Source organism: Stegodyphus dumicola, chromosome 4 (genome assembly GCF_044657685.1).
Source record: "Stegodyphus dumicola isolate Sdum_Otavi_A_Nest chromosome 4, ASM4465768v1".
Taxonomy (NCBI): Eukaryota; Metazoa; Arthropoda; class Arachnida; order Araneae; family Eresidae; genus Stegodyphus; species Stegodyphus dumicola.
The window spans coordinates 107,046,343-107,067,123 of NC_140771.1; the positions used below are offsets into that span (position 1 = coordinate 107,046,343).

Sequence of the window (20,781 nt, forward strand, 5' to 3'; positions counted from 1 at the left end):
AATCATTAATCTTTTGCTTGAACACCCTCAAATTTTAACATGTTAATAATAGTCTCATATGCCTTCTGTCAGCAATTTTTATTTTAATACTTCCGACTGATTGTTTGTAAATAAAATCTAATTTGTGTTTCAAATAAAAAGGATGTCTATAAAACAAAATTTCAAAAATTTAGATTATATTTTATTAGATGTAATTGGGCATGAGTAAAAACTGGTTTTTTGAAATTTATATCAACAAAATAAATGTTTGCCCTTTCACTTATTTTTTTAATTGAAAACTGTATTTTATAGAGTAGTTGAATAATATATAATTTAATTGTTTTTCAATTAAAGAAAATTTGGAAATAAATATGTTTAAAACAAATATTTTGAATCCGATACCTTAATATAATTTTCTATGTTTTTTCTACAATATCAAAAATCTAAATTCATTCTGATCAGTAGTTATAACCAAGTTATATTTAGGTATTAGTAAACAATGGTTGTAATATTTCAGGCAGTGAAGTATTCCATAATACTTCACAAGATGCATATGCATTAAAAAATGCCATAGTTAAATTATCGCTCCATCTCGGCATTTTCTGTATGACTAAAAATTTGGCATGACGTCTCTGTGAACACTGCTCGAATAGATTTTCAACTGGTTCACAGTAGAAACAGATTCACTGACTCATCTTCCCTACGTTTCTATTCAGACGAAATGAACGTTTACATTGTCAAAGTAGTTGTAGCAAGGAGACCGCTGCTGGTTGCTCAGACAGGTGTAAACAGGCCTTAAAGGTGGACTGTACACCGATGATGTATTGGCTTGTGTCTCTTTGTCCCCAGTGCATGTCAGAGCATGCTAAATTGGGTTGTTAACATTGCAGTTGGACACCAGAGCAGTGGGGCCATGCACTCTTTACAGATGATTCTCCATTTACACCCAGAACAATTCTCAAAGAGCAATGATATGGTGAGAGCCAGGGATTCACTATTGGGTGTCAAACATCAGCAAAAGAAATTATTACAGAGGAGAAGGATTACTTGTATGAGCTGGGATAGCAATGAACGGCCACACCGGCCTGTACGTGATTCCTTTTGGTATCATCACAGCTGTCCAATATTGCAACAAAATTCTACGCCCTCTTGTGTTACAGCTCATTAAAAGTTATCTGCAAAATGAAACCATTTCACATCTGCCTGGCTTGCTAGATCATCGATCATACCTGTTATTAGCAATGTATAATTTTCTAACTCATTTGGTCTTTCATGATGTGATGATCGTAATATAAGTACTTGTGTTTTGTATGTCTTTGCTTTATTGTTTGCTGTGTGGTCTAGTAACACCACATCAACTTCTTGCATAAATTTCACACATATCCATTAAATAGTTTTTTTTTATTCCATGTTTTACCTTTGTTGCTTATTTTTTAAGCAGGAGTGTACTATTGGGGAAATATGTATTTGCTTCACTGAGGGTGAACAATCCTAATATATATGAGAAATGGACTAGTAGCTACAGAGCTAAAAGTTAAATCAACCAGTGGCTACAGCAGTCCCGGATATAAGGGGGGTCAAGCCGGGGTCTGTGCCCCGGGTGGCAACTTCTGAAGGCGGCAAATTCAAGCGTGGCACTGAATCGTATTTGCAATGTTGTAAAATTTTGATACAACAGTAGTTTTAAACCCAGGTTTAAAACCTTTCTTAAGAATATTTATAATTAATTACTTGGAAACTTTTAATGGAACAAACAGTTAAAAGTAAGCTAAGTACAGCCGAATACGACTCTCAAGATAAGATCAGAGAGTGGACAATAGAAGGACTCCAGGCATCACTGACAACGTCAGACGACACTGTCCTTCTGCCAGCCCAATATGTAATTTTATTGCAAAGGTACTCCATAAACTCCTTGGTCTTCTGTCCCTGTAAATGACGTCTGAGTCCCTCTGTTATCCACTCTCTCTAGGTGGGGATATTCAAACGAGAAACAGAACAATAGCATAGAGGGTCTTGTTTTCATATCGACACCTGCGAAATAAATGGGGAAGCATTGTAAATTGTAACTCTTTCCTAACACCCAATAATACAAATTAACCTTGGACCAATGAAATAATTCAAATTAATGTGCGTCGAGAATATACAACAGAAATTGAGCAAGGTGTTTTCGTTTTTTGCAGCTAGTCGGCAACATAGGTTTTAAAAATGGATTTATTATTTTTATAATTTTTAATTCTTTTTTAGTTTGGGTTTTTTCTGCTTTTTCATTTTCTTTTAATATGCCTGCTTCCAGTATTCCTCACCATATTACATGAGACGCAACCATTTAGTTAGCGCGCGTGTCTGCGACGCGACCGTAAGACTGCTGAGTGTAATTGCATCGATTTTTAGCTTTTCTTATTAAGGTAGACCAAGGAGTTTACAGAGTACCTTTGCAATAAAATTACATGTTGTATATTATTTAGTGTAAAAGAAATCATGAGAGCGTCTAGAAAGAACTCTCAGGGGCAAAATATAGAAAAAGAGCAAAGAATCAGAGAAAAGAAAGAGAACAGAGAAAACAAATTGCAGCTAAAATGAAAAAAAGGCTTAACAGAAAAGACGAACCACCAGACCCTGCCCAGATTCTAAAGGATATTGATATTTCTTGCAATTTGAATGACCAGGATTAAGAATCTTCATGTTTCATCCTCAGACTACATTTCAGCAACTGAGAGAGCAACCTTCTTCATCGACCTCAAACGAACATTTAGAGGACATAAAATTAGGAGAAAAAGTATTTTCTCATTTAGGTGCATGTGGGCAGCAGAAAGAAGACTTAAAAACTTTTGATTTGTCGGACCCAGGTAGTTGGACAATTACAGAAGAAAAAAAAAAAAAAAAATTTAGGTGCATGTGGGCAGCAGAAGGAAGACTTAAAAACTTTTGATTTGTCGGACCCAGGTTGTTGGCTAATTACAGAAGAAAAAAAAAAAATTAACGATCAGCAACGATCTTTCTTAAGCAGTCAAGCTGCATTATTAGCTGAAAATTATCCAGAATACGTAGAACTTAGGTCCACTGAATGTGGAAGACATCTGATATCTTCATTGTGGCACAGAACATTAACAAATAATAAAAAGATTAACAGATCTTGGCTTATATATTCTAAACTTAAAAATGTAATTTTTGTATACCCTGTGAAATTTACCAGAAACATGCCACTGCTGCTACATCAGCATTGTGTACTACAGGATTAATTAACTGAAAAAAAGCTTCAGAAAGGTTAATTGAGCATGAAGCATCTGAAATCCACAGAGAGTGCATGATTCGACATTCGAAGTGGGAAATTGGACTACAACAAATGAAACAGTGTCAAGGCATTGATCATGACATTAAGTGACTAATTCACACAGAGAAAGAAAAATGGAGAGATCCTACAGGTAGTTATGGATGCTGCATTGTATCTTTCAACAAACTGTCTTTCTTTCCGTGGGTGTGATGAAACCCCTAGCAGTCTGTTCACAAAGTGTCCTCGGTCTAGTCAAGGCAATTTTTTGGATTTAATGACTCTGCTAGCCAAACGTAACTCACTTCTTAAGTACCAGTCAGAATACCAAAAAAAGACAAGTATCATATTTAACAAAGATAATTCAAAATGAAATTACTGATATAATGGCAAAAATAGTTCGCAATAGCATTTTAAATGATATTAAAGAAGCCAAATATTATAAAATAATGTTTGATTACATTCCAGATGTGTCGCATACAGAATAAATGAGCCAGGTGATTTGATACGTAAAAAATATGTGGTGATGTGTGTGAAATAAAGGAGAGCTTCATTGATTTCATAGAAGTTCGTGGAAAGACAAGAGAATGTATTTCTCAACGGATTGTGGGAAAACTGACTCTTGATGGTTTGGATATAGAATAATGTGGTGGTCAATCTGACGATAACGGATCTAATATGGCCGGTACTTATAATGGAGTACAAGCCAGGATTACAGAAATGAATGAGCTGGCCGAATATGTGCAATGTTTGGTTTACTCTTTGAGTATTGTCAGCGTGCATACTGCCTCATCTTGCCCCGAAGCCTAAATATTTAGCTTTTTTGTCGGATCCACTCTTCTATGGGATATTACAGAACGATGTACAAAAGCCAACTTAAAAGGAAGCAGCCAGACGAGATGGTTGGCAAAATATGTGGCTGTGAGAGCTCTTCTAACGAATTTACCAGAGGTAGTAAAATCCTTGAAAGAAATTAATTATCTTTGTCTTAGTGCAGAATCAAAGTACTAAGCAGGACATCTGCTACATGTTGTAAAAAATTTTGAATTTACTATCAACCTGATAATTTGGACTAATAGTCTGAGAAATCAATCGAATAAATATTGAAATTCAAAAGGAAGATACTGTTCTTGCGCTTTCCGTCGTTTTAATGGAATGTCTGACCAAAACTTTGAAAAAAATGAGAGAAATTCCTATGGCATATTGGATAGAAGAATCTAAAGCAGCATCTGAAAAAATTGAGATTGAACCTATTTTGACAAATAAACGAATTCTAAAGCGCAAAAAGAAATTTGATGAGTTGTACTAGGACGAATCACGAACACTTCATCCTGTTCAGCTATTTTCTAATGCAATGAAAATTGTATTTGATAGAATCTTATCAGAAATTAAAACGAGGGTAAACAGCGCTACTACACTAAATTCGAATTTCTCATTGGTCGTGAAATAGTGAATATGTCAACTGAAGAATTGCAAAAGAATGGAACAGATCTTGCATGAAAATATGAGCGAGATCTAAACGCATTTGAGTTCTGCCAGGAACTTGCCGTTTTTAAACAACAAGCGTCACTGTTATTCGTCGACATAAAAAAGGCTAGAATTTTTTTATCTCTTGCGACAGATCTACACCTATAATTTTCAGGAGGTCTTACAATATTTGTATTGCCCTGCAAAGTTACTTTATGCTTCCAACTACATCTGCAAGTGAGCGAAGTTTTAGCAAATTAAAACTTAATAAAAACTATCCGAGATCATCCATGAGGCAGCAGCGTTTATCAAGTCACACAGTTCTGGCAATCGAAAATCAAACAGCACATCAAGTTAATTATGACGATGCCATAGATTTATTTGCATAGCAAAAGGCTCGCAGAGTAAAATTTTAATTCTGTAATATTTTAAGAGCGTTAGGTAAGAACTAGAGAGCGTTAGGTTAGGTAAGTATAGCTAATGAAAGTTAGTTACGTAATTAATTAGCTCATCGATTGTCCCAACTTATGTTATCTATTGTTTGTAACTAAAGATTATTTTTATTACAAGTGCATATTTGATTGAATGTTAGGACTTACTTATTTAAGTATGTTATTGAAAAAAAGAAATTTGATTATTCATTGCATTAGTGATTTGTAAATTGTATATATTCGTTTAAGCTATTATAAGTAATGTGACATTTCTATTTTTCGTACTGTGCTGAACTGCTTTAGTATTTAGTACTGAATTACTTTCCATTACTATGGATAGTTATTGTTGCAAACATTGCAAAACTACATATTTCAAAGGAAGCGTAAATTTGATTATTACAGAGCAAAAATAGACTTTTGTATGAAAATGTAAATATTTATTATGTTATCAGGCTGTGTGAGGCCGATAGTAGAGTTCTTGAGTAGCCTACATAAAGGAGTTACAGGGAAATGGAATTTTAAAGTGCCAGGTTAAAGTTGTTATTTTAGAGAATTTGGAGTATTCATTATTGAATCTAATTCATTTGTGATTTGTAACTTATATATATTTGTTTAAGATATTAATTAGTAATGTGTCAGTTCTATTTTTTGTACTATGCTGAACTGCTTTAGTATTTAGTACTGAATCATTTTCCATTGGTCGGGCTAGTTATTGTTGCAAATATTGGAAAATTGCGTATTTCAGAGAAAATGTAAATTTGATTATTACAGTATAAAAATAGTCTTTTGTGTGAATATGTAAATATTTATTATGTTATCGGGCTTTGTGAGGACCATAGTAGAGTTCTTAAGTAGACTACATGAAGGTGTTATTGTGAAATGAATTTTTAACGTGCTGGGTTACTGTTAGTATCGAGAAATTGGTATAAAATTATTCAATCCATTGCATTAGTTATTTGTAATTTGCTTAAATAATATTTTTTATTACTTAGTAGTGTGCGATTCCCCTTTTCGTACTGTTCTGAACTATTTTAGTATTTAGTACTAAATCGTTTTATTTATAGTATCATTTATTAGTATGAGTAGGTATTGTTGCAAATATTAATAAAAATCCCTATTTCAGGGAAAATATAAATTTGATTATTTAAATGCACTGGAGAAGAAACTGCATTAGGAGGGTTCGCATGGGTTTTTAATTATGTAACTTTTGGTATGTATGTCGGGCCACCAGTGGCTGAGAGGTAAAACACTAGCAGTTCGGTTGGGGGTTAGAATCAAGCAAATTAGCGGGCTGTATGGGTGTTTCTGTCGTTTCCCTCATGCATAACTTGCATATGAGCCAATTACTCTTAGAAAGTCCTCAGCGATTTCTCCTCTTAGGCAGGTGTTTTGTCATAAGTAAAGAAACTAAACCATTTGTTATGTATATTTCTTTTAGATTAGAGAAACTTAAGATGGGTGAGGGCGGCAGTTTTAAGTTTTTGCCCCGCCTAGGAAAAATGCTACAGAGCTAAAAGTACAGGATATCTCTGCTATCATGCTTTATTTACTGTCTATATAAATATTTTAATGTGTAACTCTAAGCTTTTTTTATTAATTTAACGAAACGTATCCGACCTTCCTACCTTGGAAAGGATGTCTTTGAGTAACATTTTATATGGGAAAGTGGCCTGTAATTACATTTTGCATGAGTAAAACCACAAAAATGCAGATGTAGATGCAACCGGAAAAATGCAGACGTAGATCGCAACCAGAAAAAGAACAAAAGTAGTCGGTATTCGCAGCATTAATCATACAGCTACAAGTTTATTTTCATTTAGAAAGGTCCCCCTGTGTAAATTTACTGAATAAGCAAGAAATACAGAAGATTCTGCATTACAGATATCACTTTGCTTAATTTTTGTATGTTATTTACATTTCCGGCAAATACATGATTAGAATGAAGTTCTGAAGAGTGTTTTGCATCACAATTAATCATTTAACCAATGTCAATACCCTATAGAAAAGTGTGAAAATTTTGAATGCTATGAAGCAGTTGAAAATTCAAATATCCAAAGTACTTGAAAGAAAGCATCATTCACTAACTCAGAAAAAATATTGGAATTTTTATTAAGCTATCTATATCAACTCTACTACATGCACTTGCAGTCCTTCTTGTGAGTAGAGCTTTTAGAAGGAATTGAGAAAGAATTCTAGGCATTAAATAACCACGATACCTTGCTCTATAATTTTCTCTTCATATCTTATTCATTTGACTATGTATACAGCAACACGAGAGAAAATGCAACTATAATAGCATACTGTGTTTATTGATATCATAAGTTTACAATGTTTGCTTATAAGATGAATAATTTTTAATATCTATTACACTACGATACAAAATACAGTAGATACTATACACATGACTAACATTAGCAATAAAAAATTAAAAGTTAACATATAATTTTTTTTATTTACAAAGGTTTGTGAATTAGTAACAAAGCACTGGCAGTATTGTTGCTTTATGATAATTGTAATAGATAGTATTACTTACCAAATATATGCTCTAATGAATAAAATACATATAATTTTCTGGCATACAGCATTACAATCATATTCATAATACAGTAATGGAAACATATATGTAATAAAAAATCTGCAATGCATATCCAGCCAGCTATTCAACTTTCTTTTTATATATTACTTTTCTTTTCTTGGGCACAATTCTATCAAAACAGGTGGCACTTCATATGGGACATGTTATTTAAGGCTTGCAAATACTGCACTTAGCTTCATTGGTACCACAAAAGATCACATTTTTGTGTAATATTCCACTTGCTGGATTCATGGAGAGAATCCATATTTTACTTATAGATCCATGAAGTTGTTCACAATGAGATGATGAGTTTTTAGATAGATACAACACTCAGGTTCACTGCAGTAGCAGCAATGTAAGTGAAGCACCAGAATAGAATTATAATAGTGCAGAATATACTACAATTAATTTTACAAATGTGATTTATCTTATATTGCTTTGAATTTCTATCACTATGAATGGCACCATGTGATATCTGCAAATGTTTACACAATAACAGTCGGGCGAATCTTGAAATTAGAGGCTAGTATTTATTCTACAACAGAAAATGATAAATGCACTACTATCTACATTCATTTATAACCAAGTTATTGTCTCCAAATTTCCAAAATAATTTCCAATATATTTATTGAACATCTGCATATTAACAGATACATGCTGTTTAAATTTGCATTATTCAACCATCTGAGTGTCACAGGTTTTTGGATCTGCTCATGAAGACTTAAACTAAAACAGCATTTAGTAGCTAAATTTGTATAATTACTTATTTTAGTCTACATTTTCATAAATTTCCATTCATTAACATGATATTTAAGTCATTAAGTAGAGTAAGAAAACAAAATATTTTAAATTATACACTAATATATACCAAGAGACAAAAAAATTTCATGACCAGATAAAGATGGTTATGCCACTACTCAAGGGGAATGTTTAACTATGTATTCTGAATCATATATCCTTGAAATACATTAAAGAACAACAGTAAAATGCATATTTTCTTGCAGTGTAATTGTTTAAAAAATCACAATGAATGTTTGGCAGTAGCAATCTTTACATTTACATATCAAATAATATTACTTGCTTTCAAAAAAGACAAATTAAAGCAAAGTAATATTAAAATATAAAATATACATCAAAGAAAAATATCAAACTAATATTTAATTTGCACCTTAAATCGAGCACATTTGTCCATCAAATGACTATATACATAAAATTACACACCTAAAAGAAGGAAGAGAAAAAAACTATATTTAATAATAATAACTATAATAGTAAAAAAATTGGTCAATGAAACACATTTTTAGAAGGTTCCAGAAACAAGTATATTTTATTATAATTTTTAAGTATTCAAAAGATACTTTAAAATTTTTATTTTAGAACATGTAAAACAAATTTTTATAACATACACAAAAAGAAAAGAAAATTTTCAACCAGTGTGATAAAAATGACAACAAAAAATAATTTTCATATCTTACCTCACACGTAATTGTAAGGTTCTTGACATCACAATATTGCAGAAGTAAAAATGTAGGAATAACAGAACATGATTTATCATGAGTTTCTAGTCCTCTATAAAGTTCTTCTTTCAGGTTTAGGAGTGTGAGTCCATCTTGCTGAATAAAGCTCATAATTATCATAAAATAATACAAAATACACATCAAATAAACTCAGTATAAAAAATGGAATAAAGACATATATTTAAACTTTTTAATGGATAATAAAATAAATCCAATCTAATCAAATTTTAAACTTCATAAAATTTTTATTGTTATTAATCTCATGTATAACAATTGTTTTTGATTACTAACAGCATTAACACAACCATGCATATATGATTCAGATTGATTTATTTAGGAAACTGAACATGAAAAGATTGTCTTTTTGGGAAGTCTTTTTCATATTTTTATTTATTTATTGGCTACCTATTTACAGTCACCTCCAGATTAACTAAGCTTTGTCTAAAAAAAATTAAGTTACTATAACAAACCATTGGAGAAGAGCAAAATTTCCATCCTGAATACAAAAATGAGGGGAAATACATTGGATAACAGCAGTGATATGATGGATGGATGTCACAGTATTTAGGAACTGTTTTTATCCACAACTGTACATAACCTGCAATGTATGAAGACTATTAAATTATTTTTTATAAATAATTATACCCATTAATCTTCTATTTCCCATAGATTCCTATCGAAACTCAAGAATAATACACTATAAAGGCTGAAACTGGGATGTCCAATATCCAGAAAATCACCACGGGGAGGAAAAAAAAAAAAAAAAACTCCCTTTACAAACTTTAGGAAAATAACAGAATGCTCAACAAAAAGCAGATGTGCCATAAATGTAATTTTTCTCCAGACTAATAGATTCACGCATGTAACTTTCAAACACCTGCTGACTACAGAATTGCATCCTGGCCAATGATTTTACATTGACTGAAGATGGCCCAGAATTTCCCTTTCTGCCCTCAAGTGGTTGTAGGGGGTTAGCATTTTTCTATCTGGTCAGATTGAAGAATGCTAGGCCTCTACAATCATTACAAACAAAACGTTACAAACATATTTGTTTAGAATGGAATGTTGGTCCTATTGTTTTCTGTTTGCTTAGCAGGTGGGAAGGAAGACAGGTTCAGAGGAACTTACGTTCAGTTAGCATAGCTAATTATGTTCTTCCTTAATTTTTTTAATAAGATCTAGCTTATTCTTTCTTTTTTAGGCTGCTGTTAATACAGCCACCTAATCAGAATTAAAGTCTGAATCTTCGATTATGTTGAAAAGAATTTCTAATTTAGGATCTGCATAATAAAAGCATGTTTTGATGTCACTCAAACAAAATGGATAAAGGTGTGTTCATCTTACAATTATACAAGGATTATGGCATTAGAAGTCAATAGCATACTATACATATAAAAGAAAAAACACTTTTTGAGGATTTTGACATTTTATGTGCAATGAATAAGGAAAAAAGAAAAAAAAAACTGGCAATGCTAAAAGTGATAATAACGATTGAATGGGCGAAATAGTATCACTGTAAGGGCCTTTCATTCACAGGTCCAATGCAATGGCTTAAGGTGATGAAATGAGGAATTTCATGAGAAGAAATGGATTTAAAAATGTGAGTGCACATATTCAATAGGTTGGTAACCAAATTTAAAAATCATCATGGTATAAGGCAATTAAAATTTTTAGCTGATATGTTAAGTACTTGAAAAATTTACAGATTCAATATGCACATTTTAAGACAACGGAAAATTTGAAAGACACTTAATTGTCAATAGACCTTCAAATTTCTAACTTTCAATTAAAGTACGACCCTCTTCAAAGCATCTACACTACTTCTGCATTAACTATGCAGAACAATGCAAAACAATGCAAAAACTCTTGTCCAATCACTATGCAGGATTAAAACAAAAGTGCTTCAAAATAATCAAGCCACCTTCAAACACTTTATGAGCTTTGGAGACCTTCATACTAGACTCTTCTGTCATTTGCACTGTCCAACTAAATCATGTCTCTTCACAAAGCTTTATTTTATCTAATGAATAATATGGTAGTGTAGTGTTCCTGTTTTTGTAAAATAAAAGTTTTAACCTTCAAGCTAGTTGTGATTTTTCCTCCAGTTGTCACCTACGTAGCAGTTTTCTTGGTCATGATTAAAAAAAAAAAGACAGAGAGAAGAAAAAGAAAAAAAAAATTTAAGGGGCTATTACTAATTTTAATAGTGCTTACACTGACTACCAATAAGTGTTTGGACACCTGTGAAAATGACGATATCTGCGATCCTAAGGTACGTCAAAGACTCCGCCGATATATATTGTGTAGGAAACAACATTGGCTTTAGTCGCATGCAAAATGCCTCGCAATACGGAGATCTCTGATTTTGAGAAAGGTATAATTATCAGGTATCACAAATGTGGCCGATCCTTAAGGATCTGAAGTACCCAAAATCGACAGTGGCCTATGTGATTAAGAAGAGGAAGGTGAGTGGTGATTGTCGGAATGTGCCCCGAGTCGGCAGACCAACGAAACTGGGAGATAGGGACCGACGAGTGCTGTCCAGAGAAATTCGGAAGAACCGCACCCAACCAATGGCCCTCATCCGCGAGGAGTTTCAACAGGTATCCGGGAGTATTGTTTCAATGAATACCATCCATAAGGAAGCACATCTGCTTGATTTTCATGGTCATGCTGCTGCCCATAAGCCTTTGATCACAATGTCCAAACGCGCTGCTAGGTTAATGTGGTGCAAAGCACATCTAAATTGGACCGTAGATCAGTGGAAACGGGTTCTTTGGAGTGACGAATCAAGGTTCACCCTTTACTGTTCGGATGGCAGGGTCTGGAGTCTACTCTTAGAACATCTCCTGCCAGAATGCATTGTGCCAACAGTCCAGTTCAGCGAAGGTGGAATTATGGTCTGGGGGTGTTTCTCCTGGTATGGGCTGGGATCCTTGGTCCCCATTTATGGTAAGCTTAATTCCGATGCCTACTGCACTATTTTGGATGACAATGTGCTTCCTACGTTGTGGCAGTTTTACAGGTTGGACCCCTGTTACTTTCAGGACGACAATGCCAGTTGTCATGTTTCGACGTTAACCAAGGCTTGGTATGGTGTCAATGGAGTTCATTGAATGGGCTGGCCTGCCCAGAGTCCAGACCTGAACCCTATCGAGAACCCTCTGGGACGAGTTGCATCACCGAATTCAGGGGTGCACTGCCATGCGAAATCGGTGAAGGAACTCCTATGTCTTCTCCAAGCCGAGTGGAAGAAAATACCATTAGCTGTCATACAAGGACTTGTGGTAAGTATGCCCCGGAGGGTCCACGCTGTAATTACCTCTCGTGGAGGATCTACCAACAATTGATTTTGAATAAAGTTAGTTTTTCTTCTCTATCACAGGTGTCCAAATACTTATTGGTAGTCAGTGTATTTCATTGTCATATATAGTTACATATTTTTTACACACATTTGTATATATAATTAAATGTTTACGTCAGAACTTGCATTCACTGAATAATTAATAAATGAATGTTTACTATTTAACATGACTACTTACTCCTGTGGTTTGATTTTAGTTGATTATAGCAAAGCACACTAGAGTTATCTCCTTAAGGAGAGGGAAGTTTATATGGAAGACTTTATAAGGGAAACTGGCTTGTATACACAATTTACATACAGGGAAAAACACGAGAATGCCATGCAGCCATGCTATTAGCCTAGAATCAAACCGAGGTCCGAACTACGAGTGTTCAGAGATTTCATTGTTCATCCACTGGGGGCCACTCCTATTCATGTGAAACATCACCACAAAATAGTTAATTTCCATATGTTGATGCAAATACTTTTGGCCTCATGAATAAAAAATCATTTGGTAATGAATTCCTCTTGGAGACACGCAATGGCAACAATCTCTACATATAATAAAAGAAAGAGTATGTCTGTGTGGTGTGTCTTTCGTTTGTGCTGCACATAAGCTAATACAGACAGACATGTGGTTTTGGCAACAGTTTTTTATTCAATGCTTTGTATACAGGACTCTTGAAAATATGAGATAAACTATTATTAATTATACTTTCCTTTGCAGAGTTTTTTGTGTTTTTTTCATGTTATTTATTGTTTTTTTCAGTGTTTTTAAGATATTGAAAAGTTTTGCATATTTCTTTTTAGGAAACAAAGTTAACTTCTTTTATACTGTTTGAATTCTTAAGATTTTGCAACGGGAAGCTGGTTAATTTATTTATTAGGATAATTAATATTTATATTAAGAGATATTGCTTATTTCATTGTCATTTTTTATATATATAATACATTTTTTAATAAACTTGTTCTGCAGAGTAAAACTGTGCGGTTTTTTTTTAACTATTCAATGAATAAATAGTAATTCGTTCTAATAAAATTTTTAAAATTGAGTTTCTGTGACAAAATTTTTTATTTTTGAAGACCTTAATCTCGAAGAAATAAGAGCAAGTATTATCTCTTTCTTATTCTACAGTGAAAAAATGGGTGTAACAATTTTGAATGGGTTAAAAATCCCTAGAAGATGATTCTTGTGAAGACTGACCACTGAAAGCATTGATATCGGAAAATATTGCTCGTGTCCAGGATGAAATATTGAGTGATAGGAGATTAAAAATCAAGGAGATATGAGTAAAATTGGATCAATCTAAAACATATATTTTGCACATTCTACATATACATTTCACATTAACCAAGTCTCTGCAAAATGGGCTCCCTAGTTTCTTTCAGCAATTAAAAAACAGAAACATGTCATTTGCTATGAACAGTTATTGCAGTTTTTAAATACAAATCAAAGAAACTTCATAGAGTCTATCCTACCTGGTGATGAAACAATTTTCCAATATTATTACCCTGCATCAAGGAGGGAATCAACAGACATAAAAAAGGCATACAAAACAGAACCAAGAAAAGCAAAGGTGCAGCTACCAACAAAAAAGATAATGGCCACAGTTTTTGGGAACAGTTAAGGGATTCTCTTCATAGGTTTTTAAAAAAGAAACACAACCATTAATTAGTGGGCAATATTATGTAAGCCTTCTCTATAAAATGCATAGTGAAATTCAAGAAAGGGTGTGGAATGCTGAGCTATGAAGTCCTTCTGCATGAATATACTCTTATACATCTAGCTGGCTGCCATTCCTAAAGAAGCAGTTATTAAATTCCAAAGTCTCATATCTAGTTCTTATTAATATGAAGTTTAGTCATATTTTAATACAGAAACATATATACATACTTTAGTATCTATTTCCAGCCCACACTGGCAAAAAATCACTGAATGCAATTGATGTAAGGGACATCTGAAATTAACAAAAGAATTTTAAGTTAGAATCTAGATTATTTTCTTAGTAAGTATTGATACCATAGAAGGAATTTAATTCATATCTTTTCCCTCATTGGCTATAACTAAAAATAGTAAAGATTAAAAAAGGGGAAAAGGAAGAACGAAAGGTAGAAAATACTGGAATTTTCCAAAACAAGAAAGGGAAATATATATGTGCATGTGTGTACATACACATATATACAGTAAGACCCCGCTTAAAGCGGGGGATACGTTCCATCAAAGTAGAGCGTAATGCGAAACAGCGCTAAACGAGGCTATCTTTACATGTAAATATTGGGGTTAGGGGAAGATGGCTAGGAAATTGGTTAGGTATTAAATTTAAAAAGTATGTTTTTTTAATAAAAATAAAACCAAACATTTATTTCTTAAAGCCCAAATTAATACCACATTATTATTTCTTGCAAAAATAAAAACAAAATATAAATAACAAAACGAGTATTCTTAAAAAAAAAAAACAAATAAAATTCTCAGTCATATTTAGTTAGCCTTCCGCGTTTTCAGTGTTCTGCCTTTTTGTGACAAAAGCATCTAATGTTGTTTGCCTTTTTCTTTTGCGTTGTTCTCTTAAAAGTTCTTCATAAACGGATAGAGCACCTCTAACATACGCCTTACTTTTGAGCTCCTGTCAAAATTCGGATCATTTTCAATGAATTGATCCATTATTTCAGTTATGGTAGCCAAACTCCTTTTTACAAACACCATCGAAAGTTCTTTTTGCTCTTCTTCTGAATCACTGCTGTGAACATTTTTGTTTTCTTCTTGTTCAGTTAATTCCTTGAGCTCATCATTAGAAAGACTAGCCGCTGCTTCTTGAATTATTTCTTCGACATCTTCCACATTTACCCCTTCAAAATATGTCTGTACAATACCGCACCAAACAAGAAATACAAGTACACTCTTTCGGATATGTATTTGAAACCTATCGCTGCATAATATTTCGGGGAATCCCCGGGTTGAAATAAAAGAGTGCTAAACCGAAACAGCGCTAAACGAAACAGCGTTAAGCGGGGTCTTACTGTACACAGATACAGATACGCTTTCAAAAAGATGTATGAGTATACATATACATAGGCCATTCAGAATATTATTCCTTAGAAAATCAATCTGTATTAAAACAGGCTTACACAGTTTTGAAGTATATTTATACTTCAGCAGTTACTGAAAATATATTATTATAAATACAGTCAAAAGTCTTTAATCTGGACTCGTCGGGACTTCGGCGATTCCATATTATAGATCATCAGTTTAAATCTGGTAAGATGGCATGCAGAAATTATAAGATTAAAACTATGAAACCGTAATTTATGAAATAAAGAGCAATTATGATCTAAATGGTATCAAAATTAACAAAAAAAAAAAAAAAAAAAAAAAAAGCTTTATATTTATTTGTTTACTTCATTAAACATTTCTTTCAACGCGCGCATGCGTAAAGCATACATTATGCATAGTCGAAATTAGAAAATTGCAACCAGAAAACTATTTGATGTGTATTCGTGATATTTATAATGACGAAGAATTTGATTTAAATCATATCAAAGATGGAGTACATCGAGATGAAATACTACATTTAGTGAGAAATTATAAGCCGAATAAAATAAAAACATCTGCCCTGAAGATAACGATAGTGCTGACAGATCAACTTCCAGTTCACTGCGCCCCCCCCCCCCCGCAGAGCAGCGAGCGTGAAATTGATAAACATATTTCGAAATGATTAGAAAATCAAAGGATATGCCTTTATCCATTTTTTGCAGCAATTCCACTTTTTGTTTGATGGACATCAAAATATGCTTTCGCTTTGTAGATGCTTTTGGCAGCTCCAGAATCGGCAATTCTTTTTGACATAATCGAAAGTTCAAGCTTACTTTTATAAAATTGCTCTAACAGTCTGCAAAAAATAATAAGCCGGATCCAATTCAAAGATTAATGAACAACGCAATATGCAACATTAACTGAAATAGATAATTAGATAGTTTTAGCTTAGATTATACCGTCCGTTATACACTAAACACGCATGCGTAAACGTATTATGCACATGCATTAACACATGCGCATAATACGTTTACGCATGCACGTTTAGTATGCGTTGACGCATGCGCCGAATGTTTGTAGCTTTGAGGTCCGGATTAAAGACTTTTGACTGTATTCATACATATACTCATAATATAAGCATAACGATCATAATAAACACGAATATGAACTGAACATGTGGAATGAGAATGCAAATTATTAAAATCTGGATAGAAATTGAAACCTCTGTAGTCTTGGATGGGAGGAAAAGAATACAGAATATACCGGAATTTTCTACCCCTTTCACAATACTTTCACCAATGGAATGATATGCACCTGCTTATAGTTGCGCACATCAAAGGTTACCTTAATGCAGAGAATGGGGAGAAAAACTATTTCTGGGATAAAGATTCACCATTTGAGGTTCCAGATAAGGAAGAAAAGTTGTTTATTTAACTTTGGCTTTAATATGGGGAGGAAAATGCATGTTCATAAAAAAAAAAAAAAAAAAAAAAAAAAAATAAGTGCTTTAGAGAAAAAGTAGCCTCTACAAGAGCCTTTATATTTTATTTTCAAACATAAGGAGTTAAAGCACTTGTAAGGATCGCTATGCACCCTGTAATATTTTTGTACAATACTGCGTAATGTATCATAGTACATATTTTCATTTTACAATACTGCAATATTTATTTCTATCTTTAGCTGCTCAAAACAGTTCTAAATCAATTATTTACAATCACTACACCTTTTAGTTCAGAGAAAGAATAAGGTTTTACTTTTATAATCTACATATAAGTTTGAAGACTATAAATATAGTCAATTAAATATTAATATATATATATTTAAAAGTATTAACATTGTGCATTGCATATTATTCTTACTATGTGAACCTGAAGCATCTTATTCTAAATACACAGCACAAAGTCTTGCCAACCTTAATTAGTGCATTCTTACTGACTATCATGGCAGTTCTAGCCAGCAGGTATTTAAAAGTGGCATGCAGGAATCTCAATTAACCAGGGGAAAATCATGCACTCCTGCTTTTATTATATTTTCCACTCCTAGACTTTCCTGGGGGGAAATTTTACTATATTATTAGCCCAAAGGGCACTTATTCCAGAAGAGCTATTAATTTTGTTTTTGTATTTTGCATTGAAAAATGTCAGTTCACTTTTCAAATAGTTGCCAACAAATATTATCACCCTGTGTTATATTAAAAATAATTAAATAATGATGAATCTGCATAAATATATGTATGTTTCTCATACTGTGATAAAACAACGGTACCTAGAGCCATCCAATTTTGAATAACATAATCTTCCACCGAATATGGGTATCTAGAAGCCCTAATTTGGAATTTGAAATTTGTTTTATTATCAATTTCATATTTTGTAACACTTCAACGAATTTTTTATTAACAAACTCAACAATTTGAAAGCGAGCAATGGCAAAACTGTACGAAGGGAAAAACATTTTTATCTCCAGCACGCGAGACAGCATATTGGAAATTCTAAAGATATGTTCATTTTAAAATTATTTTGCTATATTGCTGCTGAATTGAATTTTATGATTTAAGCTCAAAGAACATGATATTTAACAAATAAAGGTAACACACAAAAGGTTATAAAACGTCCCCTTGGGCATAATGTAAAATCTCAAAGCTTTCAGATTTTTTTTTTTTAAAACTTTTTAGTCAAAAGGTAGATTTGCCCTGAAGGACTACTAATTTTGCCATTTTGCATCAAAAACTTTAAAAGGCTGTATGATTTTCAAATCATTGCCACCATGTATTATCACCCTGTCTTACATTTAAAGAAATTAAATAATGAAGAATCTGCATTACACATATATTTCTCGTATTGTAATAAAACAAATGTACCTAGAACCATCAAAATTTGAATAACGTAATCTTCCATACAATATGGGTATGTGGAAGCCCTAATTTGAATTTGAAATTTGTTTTATTATTGATTTCAGATTTTGTAACACTTGACGAATTTTTTATTAAAAAACTAAATGATTTCAAAGTGAGCAATGGCAACACTGTACGAAAAAAACATTTTTATCTCCAGTGCGCAAGATTCCGTATCAGAAATTCTACAGATATGCTTATTTTAAAATTATTTTGTGACATTGCTGATGGACTGGATTTTATAGTTTGAGTACACAGAACATGATATTTAATAAATAAAGGTAACACACAAAACGTTAAAAAAAAGCCCCTTTGAACGTAATTTAAAATCTGAACCATTTCAGATGTTTTTTTTATTGCTATCATTATTATCATTTGGCCTGGGATCTGAAGGTTTCGTTATTAGATTATTATAGACTTTGGACTTTGTACTGTACACACTCTGATTTATTGTGAAACAATGGCTCATGCAAAATAAAGTATAGTGTGAGGTCATAAAAAAACTTCCCTGATATATGAAACCCTGGCCTATTCACTCAACCAATTAAAATGAAATTTTTGATATTGTTATTTGAAGGTATGCACTCAATATTGTGATGACATAAAACAACACAGCTCTCAGAGTTACGGTGAAAAAATTTTGAAAGGCAAAACTTTTTTCCTGCACAAACTGATCAGCACAATGAAAAATCATAAATGACACTGTCACATTCTTGCCACTAGATGGCGAGCATCTCTTCCTTTACTTTTTCTGTAACTGAGTTCCGAGTACGAGTGGAGATTGGAACCATTCGGAGGAGCATAAAGACTCAGAATTAAAATGTACTGTCTTAAAATAATTATTACCTACCTTGTAAATAGTGTATATTAGTGTTTTATTTCAATAAATAATTAAAAGACAAGATGGAATGTTAATTCTAACAGAAACTCTTACTGGAAAACGTGATTATTGGAAGCCTGGCGTCGAGAACACTGAAGATGCAGCAGGTAAGGAATTTTACATTAATTTTATTGTAAATAGAAGAACCTGATGCAACATTTTTATGGCGCCCGAACAGGGACACCAGGTTTTTTGAAAAGTTCTAATAAAGTGAATTCAAAAGCTGAATATTAAAATTGAAGATTTTTAATACTTGTTCTTGAAATATTCAGCAGAAGAATAATTTTGCTTTCTAAGTAAGAGTTAAATATTTCTTTTTCATGAGACGTATATTTTTTGTGTAAATGTTTGAATCTAAGAAAGATAATGCCAGAAGTAGATAAATTAAAAAAGAAAAGAAGTATCTTAAGAACTGCCGTTACAAAACTATTTAAGAAAATCGAAAGTGAATTAAATAAATCTGAAGGTAGTATTAATGAGCTCGAAGAATTGTTAGAACAGCTTAATACTAAAACCAAAACACTCTCTAATGCCGATGTAGAAGTTGAACCAATTCTGAGTGTCGATGAATTCGAAATTACAGAACAATATCGCGAGAAGATAACGTTATGGAAATTCAGGCTTAAGAAACGGATTAAGGAACTTAATCATGACTTAAATGTACCGAACACTCAGCAAAATATAAAAGATACACCTAATGTTAAATTACCAAAACTTTCGATTCCCGTATTTTATGGGAACAGTAGTCAATGGCTTACTTTTTGGAATAGTTTTGAGTCCTCAATACATAATAACGAATCATTGAACAAAGTAGGTAGACAAATTTAATTACCTGAAAGCATATTTAGGAGGAACAGCTGCTAGTTGCGTTCAAGGACTTCCGTTATCGCCGAAACATTATGATTCAGCAATTCAAATCTTACACGACCGTTTTGGAAGGAGAGACATTCTTATTAATGCACACATGAATAATTTGCTGAATGTTGAATCATTAAAAAATGTGAATGACATAAAAACATTTCGTAATTTGTATGATAAAGTACAAACACAGATTAGATGTCTCGAAGCGTTAGATGTTGTATCGGAATCTTACAGCGCTTTGCTGTGTCCGATGATTTTGAAGTTATTGCCTTCAGAATTAACGCTTGAATTTCATAGAACACAAAATGTTGGCACCGATTATAACATAAAAGATTTAATGTCATTTTTACACGCAGAACTTTCATCCCGCGAACGCACAAGGTCAACGATTTCACAACAGCAAAAAGTATCCGATCGGTGACAGTCTTCTTCCCCCCCCCTGCAACGAAAAGCGCATATGGTCTCTCAAATAGACATAATAAACCAAAGATTTCGACCGCTACAAATTTGTTTACAAAATCCGAATGCAGGGAGGAAAA

At 32.8% G+C, this 20,781-nt stretch overlaps 1 protein-coding gene across 1 annotated transcript in view; it reads right to left on the reverse strand.

The window, feature by feature from the left end:
- Positions 1-7,427: 7,427 nt before the first annotated feature.
- Positions 7,428-20,781, reverse strand: part of LOC118201270 (RPA-interacting protein A-like) — a 69,785-nt gene continuing 56,431 nt past the window's right edge. Inside the window, exons 5-7 of the mRNA XM_085815321.1 lie at positions 14,475-14,538; positions 9,196-9,333; positions 7,428-8,941 (exon numbers count right to left, since the gene is read on the reverse strand). Coding sequence (XP_085671447.1) covers positions 8,912-8,941; positions 9,196-9,333; positions 14,475-14,538 — 232 coding nt within the window. The 3' untranslated portion in view covers positions 7,428-8,911. The remainder of the gene's footprint in view (positions 8,942-9,195; positions 9,334-14,474; positions 14,539-20,781) is intronic.